This window comes from Gadus macrocephalus, chromosome 21, assembly GCF_031168955.1.
Source record: "Gadus macrocephalus chromosome 21, ASM3116895v1".
In the NCBI taxonomy this organism is placed as follows: Eukaryota; Metazoa; Chordata; class Actinopteri; order Gadiformes; family Gadidae; genus Gadus; species Gadus macrocephalus.
The window spans coordinates 10,133,156-10,145,655 of NC_082402.1; the positions used below are offsets into that span (position 1 = coordinate 10,133,156).

The window sequence follows — 12,500 nt, forward strand, 5'->3', positions numbered from 1 at the left end:
GAACACACTCCCATGTGGACTCATTGGACAGAGTGGGGGGATCAGAAGGGGGCAAGGGGGTTCCTCTCACCTCCACCGCCCTTCACCAGTACACCAGTGACCCTGGTCCCTGACCTCGGCCCCTGTGAGACTCCAGGCACCAAGACAGCTGGGGGCCTCGTGTGGAAGTGTCAGGAGGAGCCACATCCCAGCCTCTGCTGGACGACCGGGGTAGGTAACCAAGGCTACCCGCTTCCCTAGGCGCACACGCAGAATGCCATTAGAGAGGCCGCGAGGAGGGGAGGCTCGTGTGAATGAGGAGCGGTTTGAAAGGTTTGAATTGCTGCTGTTCGCACGGCAGCAAGTGCGAAGGAACAGGGGTGGTACATCGTCACGTCACAGGGCAATGGCCGCCTCCATTTTGGGGAGTAATAGAGCATAGGAATGTTGTTGGGGATAATGGTATTTTTGTGTTTTTGGTAATTAATCGTGACATTATTTCATATCGTTATCGGAATAAAAGTGTTGCGATTGAAGCTGCGTTTCTCACGCAACACAGGGAAAAAACTAGTTTTGATTAGCCTAGGCTGCGGTGAGGTTATGTTTTGTGTTAATCTAAGATTTGACAGGACTACAACTCTCTCTCGTCTAAAAAAGGCGCCTGTCGCAAACAAAGGATCCAATGACTTTATTCTAAAGTACAGCTGGTGGAATTATTATTATATTCTTCATTCGATTTCTTATTGATAGTTTATATCCCCAGAAGTTGAATTAAAAAAAGAAAAGGCATCATTATTTAAGAAAATTAAACGATTTATCATCTGAAGATGTATTCTGTCATATCTCCTGTATATTTAACTCAGTTGCTTATACTCATATTTTGGACTAAATGATTTTGAGTAGGCAGAAGTGTTCTGTGTTCTGCGTAGAGGACACAATGTAAAGGTCCACATCACATGGACCATCTGCTTCAGAATGAGCTAGTCGCAAACATAGATTATTAACACAATGGATTTCAAGTTGCTGAGTGGTGAACTGGCATAAAAACAGATCTATATCATATTGTGTATTATGTATTATTACATATTCAGCTGTAAGGAAACGTTTGTGTAAAAGTCTGCGTATGTCTTTTGTGTTATTTTATATTTATTCCCCTTTAGCTTTCGTTTGCTTGAAGTCGGCCTTGCCTTTCTTCAAGCACAAAACCAAACCACCTCAATTATTTCAGCGCCCCAGATTGATCAAACGTGTCTACGCCTCCATCCCCATCGCAGTCTGTGTGTGACTGTATACGCTCTGGGTGATGCTGTGGAAGCCATGAGACACTTCAGTGTGCAGACTTCCATGTGTTTTGTGTGGGAGGTGAACCTGAGGTCTCTCGGTCTTCTGTGCTGCTTCTGCCGTTGCTTCTTCTATGGCCACCCCCTCTGCCCTCCAGAACGCTGTGAACCACCAGACAGAGGCAGACAGCCCTGGAACCTGGCACACTGTGTGTGTGTGTGTGTGTGTGTGTGTGTGTGTGTGTGTGTGTGTGTGTGTGTGTGTGTGTGTGTGTGTGTGTGTGTGTGTGCGACTAAAATGTGTATAAAATATCGATCAAACATTCTAACTGAGACCTATATGCTTTGGGTGATCCTGTAGTGCTTTATATACTTTAAAGGTGCCATTTGTAAGATAATGTGTTGAAAATAATAACGAATGAACAAGCATTATCAACAGAGCATGAAGAAATAACCGCTTTGACATTCCATCAAAGACGAAAACGTTCCCATAACACGCAGCTCCTCTATTTAGCAGCAGACTAATCGACAGTTGGCCAGATCGGACACATTGCACCTTTCAGGACTCAACAAGAATGAATGAATATGAATATACTTAAGAATGTACGCATGTAGAGTAAGATATAGCAAGAATTTCCTTTTTTTTTGTCTTTTTCCCCCGTCGTATTTCCGCTTACGCTTGGTGACTCGAAAAAAGCCACGGCTAACCACTAACCTGCTCTCTCAGCGACCCAGCCACAACTGTGCAGTTTGATAGACACACCACGCAGGCCAGTGGTGACAGTCTTCCCTGGATTTCTTCACACACATTGGATAAAAGCCCCGGGTTTAAGAAATGCGTCAGTGGTTTGGCTTCTGAGAACTCTGGGCGAATCAAAGTGGGGGCCGTGGTGTCAGTATGCGAGATGCGGGACAAGGGATTGAAATGCTGCGCGGTACAATGCAACCCGGAGGCGTGTGAGCCGTGGAAAGCATCGCTGAAATGATCAGTTGTCATTCAGGATCAGAACAGCCCCCCCACTGTATGTAGAGAAAGGCAAGCGGAGCAAGGCCAATGTGAAATAGCTAGCTGTGTCGCTGAACTTTGCGTTGTACAATAGACTTAACTTTTAGTTTTGAGTTTGCGTCTAATAGTATAGATATGAAATATGAATATGGTACCTTGGCTGTTTGGCATGTTTGTGATGTGAATGCGTAGGTTTGCGAATGCGTAAATCAAGTTTTTCATATTTTTCCACACCTCCTTGGAAACCATTCGTCACTTTTGATTACCAAAATAATAATTTGTCCTTTCATTTTACTAGTCTTTTTTTAAAAACTAAATTCATGTGAGTTGGCAAATGAGGAACATTTCCTTCTGGAACGTAGACATTATAGATAACCCTCTCCCCCCCCCCCCCACCCCCCCACCACACACACACACCTGATAGCCAAGTGAAAAGCGGAGCCCAAACGAGTCTAAACAGAGATGACAACACCCCCCCAACGCAGGCTTCAAAGACGACGCCGCATTCGGGTAACCGGAGGGATGGATGCACTGCTCTGTCAAGTAAAGAAACAAGTACAGAAATAAACTCAGAAACGCACAAGCAACAACAAACCAACGCCTGAGACCTGCTGATGGGGACTGGAGATGACACATCCCAACGCCTGTCACTTTGAGACGGGAGGAAGCTAGGAGGGTCTCTGTCACAGTGGTCCCGCCCCTTTTGACCAAACATCCATCCATCCATCCGTCCGTCCATCCGTCCGTCCATCCGTCCGTCCGTCCGTCCGTCCGTCCATCCGTCCATCCATCCGTCCATCCGTCCGTCCGTCCGTCCGTCCGTCCGTCCGTCCGTCCGTCCGTCTGTCCGTCTGTCCGTCTGCCTGCCTGCCTGCCTGCCTGCCTGCCTGCCTGCCTGCCTGCCTGTCTGCCTATCTACCTACCTACCTATCTGTCTGTCTCTCTGTCTGTCTGTCTGTCTGTCTGTCTGTCTGTCTGTCTGTCTGTCTGTCTGTCTGTCTGTCTGTCTGTCTGTCTGTCTGTCTGTCTGTCTGTCTGTCTGTCTGTCTGTCTGTCTGTCTGTCTGTCTGTCTGTCTGTCCGTCCGTCCGTCCGTCCGTCCGTCCGTCCGTCCGTCCGTCCGTCCGTCCATCCTTCCGTCCGTCCGTCCGTCCGTCCATCCTTCCGTCCGTCCGTCCTTCCTTCCGTCCGTCCGTCCTTCCGTCCGTCCGTCTATCTTGTCGGTCAATCCATCTGTTATTCTATCTATCTATCTATCTAGTCTGTCTCCCTGCTTTACTCTTCTAATAGATATATCCCATTATCTTTCCATCTGTCTGTCTCCTCTGAGTTTCTGCCTGTCTGTGTGCCTTTCTGTCCGTCTGTCTGTCTGTCTGTCTGCACCCTTTTATCCCTCTATCCATCTTGAACTGCTGCTTTAACGTGAAATTAAGAGAGACAGATCTTGACTGAAGGGGATCGGGTTGGAGCCTCTCAATATCTTCCTCATCTTCACACACATCTCTCTATATTATTATCTACACACACACACACACACAGCCAGGCCCAGACAAACGCACACACATACACACTCTCTTCCCTCCCATCCATCTGTCCATCCATCCACTTGTCTGTCTGTCTTTCTGTTCATCCATCCATCCATCCATCCATCCATCCATCCATCCATCCATCTGTCCATCCATCCATCTGTCCATCAATCCATCCATCTGTCTGTCTATCTGTTCATCCATCCATCCATTTGTCCATCCATCCATCTGTCTGTCTTTCTGTACATCTTTCCATCCATCTTTCCATCCATCCATCCATCCATCCATCCATCCATCCATCCATCCATCCATCCATCCATCCGTCTGTCTGTCTGTCTATCTGTTCATCCATCCATCCATCTGTCTGTCTTTCTGTCCATCCATCCATCCATCCATCCATCCATCCATCCATCTGTCCATCCATCCATCTGTCCGTACATCCATCTATCCGCAAGGTTCTTGCGTCACTCATCCTTGTAATACATGTACTTCATTGTTCAGTCATTGTTCGCAGTCTGCCACGGATAAGAGGTGGTATTAAACAAGCTCTAACTCAACCCCACAGCAGCTTGGATCATGATCCCCCTCCCTACGATGATGCTCAGGGCGTATTGGTGAACCAACGTAAGGCATAACAGTCTGTCATCGCCGTGAGGGTGGGAGACTTTATTCAAGGCTTGTTAAGAGGCGTCGCTCATTTTTGAGGGGCAATAAATGTCAGTTTCATTCAAGGTACTCGAGTTGAACGAAGAAGCCGCGTACATATGAAACACGCTGATAAGCAGGCGCTAGGCAAGCTACAAGTGGGCCCTCTATTGTCTTTGTGTTAGAACTGACGACATGCACGCCTGCCAGGCCTGATGCTTGGTTCATAAATTATTATTAGCAATACTTAGTTCAATGCACAATCGAAAGCAAGAGACTCACTACCATTGTATGCATCATTGTGACATATATTGCATGAATATGATCCAACTTTATTGTTGTCCCTTCCAGTTTCGGTTTGAATGGATTATGTATGATAGCAGATTATACACCCACACAAACACACACACACACACACACACACACACACACACACACACACACACACACACACACACACACACACGCGCGCGCACACACACACGCACACAAGAACATCACTCTTGTTGGTGCTTGATTTGGTTTTCTATGTGAGTCACAGGAAGACGGGTTGTAAACTTAAAAAAAATGGCTTGCAATAGTCAACACAAACACTATTGCCCCCCCCCCCCCCTCCCCAAACACACACACACACAAAAAACCCACGCACACCCACACAGACAAACGCACAACCAAAAACAGCCATTAACAGCAAGACACTCAATCCAACAAACAAACAAATCATTGATGGGCTTTCCTGTTGTTCCTTCTTGCTTAAGTGCTTGAGTGAACATGACAGCAGACTTTTTGAAAACAAGACCCTCTGTACTTAATGTGTTTCTTATTAAGCTCCTAAATGGCACTCAGTTTCATGTTCTTTAACACACTCACAATCAGACACATATTTAGTTATGTTATAGTCTGCAGTGACTTCCCCTTATAATTTGGATTTTGTGGTTCTGTACTCTTGTTAATCGATTTAATTGAACATGCGCTTGGTGAAAGGCATCCATTATTAAGGATCGTCTATAGGCAATCAACTTAAATGATCAATTTCCATTCAATCATGTCCATTCTTTTTGTTCACCATCCAACCCTTGTGTCCCCCCTGACCCCTGTGGAGGTTTAACCAGCTGACGTATCTGCTTGAACTCACCGAAATAGAGAAGAAACACATGTTCTGCAGAAACAGACACTTTCATTACCCTTTCGGTCCTTCCTTACTGTTTATGAGTAACAATGTTTTAGAGGCCCCCTGACATCCTTCTGTCCTTGAAACTGTGCTTGGTTGAGATCAACCAATCAGGGCTGCTCGATCGACTATATCTATCGACATGACATGTTTGGGTCGCATAAACAAGCCGACTCATTATAGATGGCACCCAGTGACAGCGAATTTGCAGAAAGAACCTGTATGTGCCGGACCGTATCAATTGGATGAATCAAATGACGATGAAGCCCGCTTTGCATCATGGGATACAGCACGTTAATAAGTGCGCATCAGCTGTACATGTCTTTTACGGTGCATTATTGGTATTAGGTTGTGCATTATACAGTGCACCAGATTGGTCATCTCAAATTTTGGATAAAACAACAAAATGGTGACACTCTAAATAGGGTGTTATAAAGGGCATAGGTGGATCAGTTCAAAAACAACCCAGGGCTGACTCTAACATGCAGTACAACGCAACACGTCTTCTTCCCACCTTTCTGTCTCTCTTCACTTTCCTCTCCATAAAGGCAAGAAAGATAAATGCCAATATGAAAACGACCCAGCAAAATGGCTCCAAGTCGTTCTCAGAAGAAGAACAGTGATGAACGCCTGAGAGCCACGGGAAGATGGAAGGATGTATCAACACAATGAACCGGAAAGGAGGAGGAGGGGAGGAGCGGAGGGGAGGTTCATGTTGAGGTTGAGGATTTCTATTTCCTCACGGCCATTGGGACAGCTCAGTAGAAAAGGCAGGTGTACATTTACATAGGCCAGAAAAACATTCAATAGACACGGTTTCATGCATGTGGAACCCGATGGTACGTTTCCTGAGGATGAAAACATACATGACAGCTGCAAACAACATTTGGCAGGATTAGGCAAAAAAAAGATGTCCTAAAGAGCATGAGGATAGGATTATGTTAAAAAAGTATAGAAACATACAAATAGATAGCAAAAACTAAAAGATGGGACCTTCAAACTTCTTATATAGTTAATTCTGAGCTAAATATATTGGTTATCTTTGCTCCCAGCGTTAGAAGACAGGGTCCAAAGTTCTGTTAGCTTATTATGAGGAACAACACGTTTAGAATAACTATCAGGCTGAGATCAAGGGATATGTAGATATTATTTAAAGGCTTTTTGTCCCCCTCTGTGTCAGAAATTGGACACTAGGCCGCGGATTAAGGCCCGATCCAACAGAAGTCAGATGGCCCTTTTCAAATGACTTTCTTTAGATGTTGTGGGGGCCAGGGTAGATATTTGAATCCTACAAGAATAACAAAGCCTGCTGTCAATCACAATGCTATGAGTTACCATTGACAGTGGAGCAATGTTATTCAGATAAACACTTTACTGTTTAACACCAGTGCAGGCATGTGTCATAACCACGTTTAAAAGCCTTGACAGAGAAAAAACACAAATTAGTTTTTGGGGCCAAATATATGAAAAATACCTACGTTGAATAATTGTTGGTCAATATGTTGCTATTGAAAAATACAACTCTAGTTAACCCAATTTGGATCAGGGAAAGTGAATTATTCATTTTATCCGACCTTTAACGGAGACTGGCAGATATTGAGTGGTAATCCACTGGATGTTTTCAAATGAAGAAATTTAATAAAGCCAGGAGTCAGCTAGGATATCACCATATAGCATAACATATCTTTATTTTTTCTTTGTATTATTCCGTACAGACAAGGGATGCCACAGAGAATCTACTATAATATACAAGATATCTTCTATGGGTGCTCAAAGGGGGAAGAGGTACTTTTGTCAGCTGCTTCAAGTGTGGTAAAGTATGTAGTATATGTGGCACGCAACCCACATTATATATCACGGGTTAGTTTGTGTCCATGTCCAGCCATAAACAGTCCTATTCCTTATCTCTTATTTTCCCCGGAAAATCCACAACGTTCTTTGGGTCTTGATTCTCTCTTTATATTTTTCTGTTATTTAGTTTGCCTCCATAATCCATTATAGATAGTCCGTCCCTGGTCTTCTGGCCGTGCCCATATCCAAAAAGTATGTCCTTCACCGTCCCCCCAACTTTCTCCATCTTTTCTTCTGGTCCAAATGTCTTCTCCAAACCATGCATCCTAGCCCAACACAGAGCCCACAGCTCACAGCTTTTCGATGTCCCTGTACTTCTTCCTCAGCATGGACACCTGGTCCCGGAACAGCAGGGGGTCCAGCCTCATCTGGGAGTGGACCAGGGGCATGAAGCCCAGCCAGCCGCTGAAAGCGTTCATGCATGTCTGCCGCTGGGAGAAGTGGTCCGGGTCGGCCCAGCGGGACGACCTGGAGCCCTAGGGGGTGGAGGGGGGAGAGGTTAGCAACAGGCTGGGACCGGATTGAATTCATATTCCGAGTATCCGTTTTTTATAATGATGTATGTCTGCTATGAACATTGATCAAATAATTCTCAATGTTCATAGCAACCTATCGATATCCATGATGCCGATTACAATCTTTTCTTTCAATGTGTCTGTACTGTAGTTTTTAAAGCAGAATATCGATAATGCAACATTGAAATATTTATATAAACCACGTATCCGTGTTCATAATAATGTATCTATTTCTACCATGTTATTCAAATTTAAAAGAAATGTATCAATGTTCATTTAACAATGTACAAAGGTTCGAACACCTTATTAATAATTATAACAATATATCAATATTTCTGTATCTTTTTATCTATATAACAGCACCTCAATGCTCAAAAGAGTAGTGGCTAGGGTAGTGTGCCTATCTTCACCTTGAGGGTAAGTTTGTCTGTCTGTAACATCACATATCCAACCCTACCCAGGCAATTTAAAGGCCTGCATCTGTTGAATTTGTATTACCTTGAGGTACATGCTTTGAGAATGCAGGTACGATCTGGTTGGACATGCTGCTACTGGGGGATAATGCATTAATGGGGCCGGCTAAAAGCAGACAGCCCTATGAGAGCTTCCTGAGCTCACTTCTTCATGTTTGAGTTTCTCGCTGAAGAGCCTCCTGGCCTCCCTGTTCAAACTAACTTTCAAAACCGATAAGTCAGACTGACCAATAAGCGCTAGCGGGCTTTGTTTTCTTCCATGTCTCGGGTTTTGAGACGGGATCTTCAGAAATTAAAATGTGAACTAACTCGGCCATTTTTTTAAGGGTTAAAAAAATTAACCCGTTTAAAAACAACAACCATAAATTCAAGAAGGGACGAAAGGGCGGGAGAAGTGAAAGGGAAAGTGGACAGTATGCCATGGGGATCAAAGCGGTCAGTGTAGGATCATCCAAGCAAAGAGCAAATACGTGTCTTCTCACGGTCGCTAACGGTGCATCAGAAACAGTTTGAGGTCCATCTGAGCATTTAGCTATGGCAGCAAAGTGTCTGAGGCCAAGGCCGAGAGGGAGAGGAAGAGAATGAGCCAGTGTACGACCAATTTAAAGTGCTTTTTGATGTTCCAACAGAAACGAAAATCATGTCAAAGGGTGGTGGGGGCTGGGGGCTGGGGGGGGGTGGGGGTGGGGGGGGGGGGGGGGGGGTGGAGGAGGCGACGTCAGTCAATCAATGTGTATTTTTTTTCTTGATCTCCATTCTGTCCTTTTGAAAGCATCACAGGAGTATATATGTGATGCTTTTAGGAATATGTGCACTTGTTGAAATTGTTCCCGCATACACACGCGTTCACGTACACATGCTCACATGCGCACACCCACAAACTCACACACACACACACACACACACACACACACACACACACACACACACACACACACACACACACACACACACACACACAGAGCAGAACCCAAGGTAAGGTAATGCAGTGCTGTCAAAGGGGGGGGAAAATAAAAGAGTGTGAAAGATACGAATACAATTGAAAGAATTGGGGTACTGAGACTGAGAGAAAGAGAGGCAGTGTGAAAGGTGAGTCGGGGCTGAGTCTGAGGGTTTGCTACACTGCCTTCACAATTAAGACATTAATCACGCACTCCATCGTGCCGAGTCATCACTCTGCCTCCAGCCAGGTCATCCATCACGCACCTGACACACACACACACACACACACACACACACACACACACACACACACACACACACACACACACACACACACACACACACACACACACACACACACACACACACAACCGCGCGCGCGCATGCTATAAGGGATCTCCCGGGGAGAAGGTCAGACACTCTGCAGGTCCTCGGACGCTGCTTTCGTCCAGGAGAAAAACGGCGATTGTCACATGAGCCGAAGGGACATTAAATAATAATAATAAAGAGTCATCGTAAATAACCAAACACTCAAATAAAACGTCCACCTCTCCGCTATGATACTTGGTGAAGCTGTTGGTGATCTGATTGGGTGGAATCTGGCCTGCCGGGGACCAAACCAAGGCCTGATTTGATGGAGCCTTTTCACACAGGGGTCATCCCAGGACAAACCCAGGTGTTTCTCATTACACTAATTATGGGTCTGCTCCTTTCATTCTCCAGGCCACTTAGGGCCCTATTTTAACGGTCAGAAAGAGAGGAGCGCCAAGCGCAAGTAGCTTTGTGGGCGGTTCTATGGCGATGTTGCTATTTTACAAGCGCAAAAATGACTCTTGCGCCCGGCCCAAATCTAAAAAGGGTTGGTCTGAAGTAGCCTAATTAACCGTAGGTGTGGTTTGGGCGTAACGTGCAATAAACCAATGAGTGCCAGCTCCCATCCCCTTTAAGAGCCATGAGAGTATTTTAATCTGACGAGTGGATATTTTGACAGCGTGTCTGCAGTCTCCGATGAGACAGATGCACATACATTTCAAACTTCAAATGGCTCAGTTTATGGCCAAATAATATGGCCTGATTCACACATGGAATAGCGTTTTCTTCCACAACTTCAGAAATACTGAGTCCTAAAATAAATTTTGGCAAAGAAAATTTAACACACATATGATATGCGGTAACTGTGGTTCTATTTAATGATATATGCAATACATTCTAAACATAGTTTCTTTTCAGTATTGTATGCATTATCGTTATCGACTTAATATAGATTGCCATGGACTGTATTATGCGATACGTGTTTAGTTTGCGTAGGCCTATGTTTGAACAGATGGACGCACACACACGCGCCCGCATTCATTCATTATTTTTAACACTCACTCGCGGTAAAACAATGTTTTCTCACGATCAAATACTCATCAATCCTAAAAGTTATGGGCATGTACACGATGTCTGTGTCAAGAAAATATGTGTTTGCTGTACGGTGTCTGCAGATGCATTGATTTAAAAGTACAACTTATTACCACTGTATCAGCTGTACTTTCCCAAATAATTTAGAATGTGTGGCTAGTTAGATGAGAGAAGCAAAGTGTATGTGTGAGGTGCACAAGCAACATTATGCATGCGCCCTTAAAATAGCATCTGAACAGCGCGCCACTGACTTTAAACCAGGTATTTCCTGGTTTGTGGCGCAAATGATTTCTGAAACTGCAAAATAGAACCAGGGAACGTTTGCGCCAGAACACGCCTCCTCCTTTTGCCAAACCGCCCCTTGGGGTGCAAGATTATTCCCTCATTTACCGACGCGTGGCGCAGGAGGGAAAAGAACGCTCTGCGCCAGTTGCAAACTAGCAACGACACATGCGCCAGTGAGAAAGTAAGTTGCACCAGATGCAAGATAGGGCCCTTAGACTTAGATCAAAGAGTTTTATGGCCGCCTGTCTGCTTATTATGAATTGTTAGAATTCTGATAAAAAATGTTACTAAAGGAAAGAAATTATAGCTTACAATTCAATTATTTCAAAATGTTATCTGTATGGCCACCATCTCTACGTCATATCCACAAATATTAAGACACTCGTCTCATCCTTGTGTTTGTATGTGTGTGCGTGTGTGTCTTTGATTGGGACGTAGCAAATATTCATGTTTTTCAGGTCTCAGTGGAGTACGTTACGGTGTGTGAGCCACTGCATTGACCTGAAGAAAACATTCACAGTACCCCCTAGTGAGGTGTTAACACTGTCTGTGTCTAAATCAAGAGGAGGCTTCCTACAACCTTGATACCTACTTAGGAAACTTCCTTATTAGGCACATTGTAAGTGGTTTATTTGGGAGACAGCCTTACAAGGCGGTATCACAAGGCTACTCAAAAAAGTCACATATGGCATACGTCTGATTATATTATACTTATTATTAACGATATCATATCTTATTAATATAAATTCCAATAAATTCAAATAAAGTTATTCCTTCAAAGACGAAGCAGACCGTTCACCTCAGTCCTTGTGCCGCACGGCCTCATGGGATATCCCGACCCCGACCGAGGAACCATCCCATGCTTCCCTGAAATGTTCCCAAATCAAGGTGCCTAGTTAAGATGTTTCCTAGGCCTCCTACTGAACTGGAACGGTTGGTTAGTCCACCGTATGAGCTATATTTAAAAAATGAGACACGGCCATTATGACTCTTCAGAGACCTACCTGCGTCATCATGGTCTCCTTGTACTGCTTCTTCTGTGTGACTTTGATTGGCGGTAGGCGGGTGACCGCCGAGACCAGGAAGTTCATTAAAATGTCCTCACAGTTGGCCATCCGGTCCACCATGGTGAGCAGGTTGGCTGGTATGTAGTGTGTGTACAAGTAGTGATAATACCTGGGTCACGCACGCACACACAAACACACACACACACACGCGCACACACATAAAAGCACATGCACACGCACGCACACACACACACACACAGTAGAAACAAAGGAATGATGTAAACATTTTGTCATTCATTTTAAGGTGTCACATTTGCTAACTTTGATTTAGTCTGTGCTGTAAAAAGCATCACCAGTCCACCATGATATTCAATTGAGTTAATTTAAGGTAAATTCATTTGAATTGAGTTAATCAAT

The 12,500-nt window shown here is 44.5% G+C and overlaps 1 protein-coding gene across 1 annotated transcript in view; it reads right to left on the reverse strand.

Moving 5' to 3' along the window:
- Window positions 1-7,747: 7,747 nt before the first annotated feature.
- LOC132449540 (exostosin-1) overlaps window positions 7,748-12,500 on the reverse strand; it is a 172,192-nt gene continuing 167,439 nt past the window's right edge. The window contains exons 11-12 of the mRNA XM_060041226.1: window positions 12,081-12,252; window positions 7,748-7,933 (exon numbers count right to left, since the gene is read on the reverse strand). Coding sequence (XP_059897209.1) covers window positions 7,748-7,933; window positions 12,081-12,252 — 358 coding nt within the window. The remainder of the gene's footprint in view (window positions 7,934-12,080; window positions 12,253-12,500) is intronic.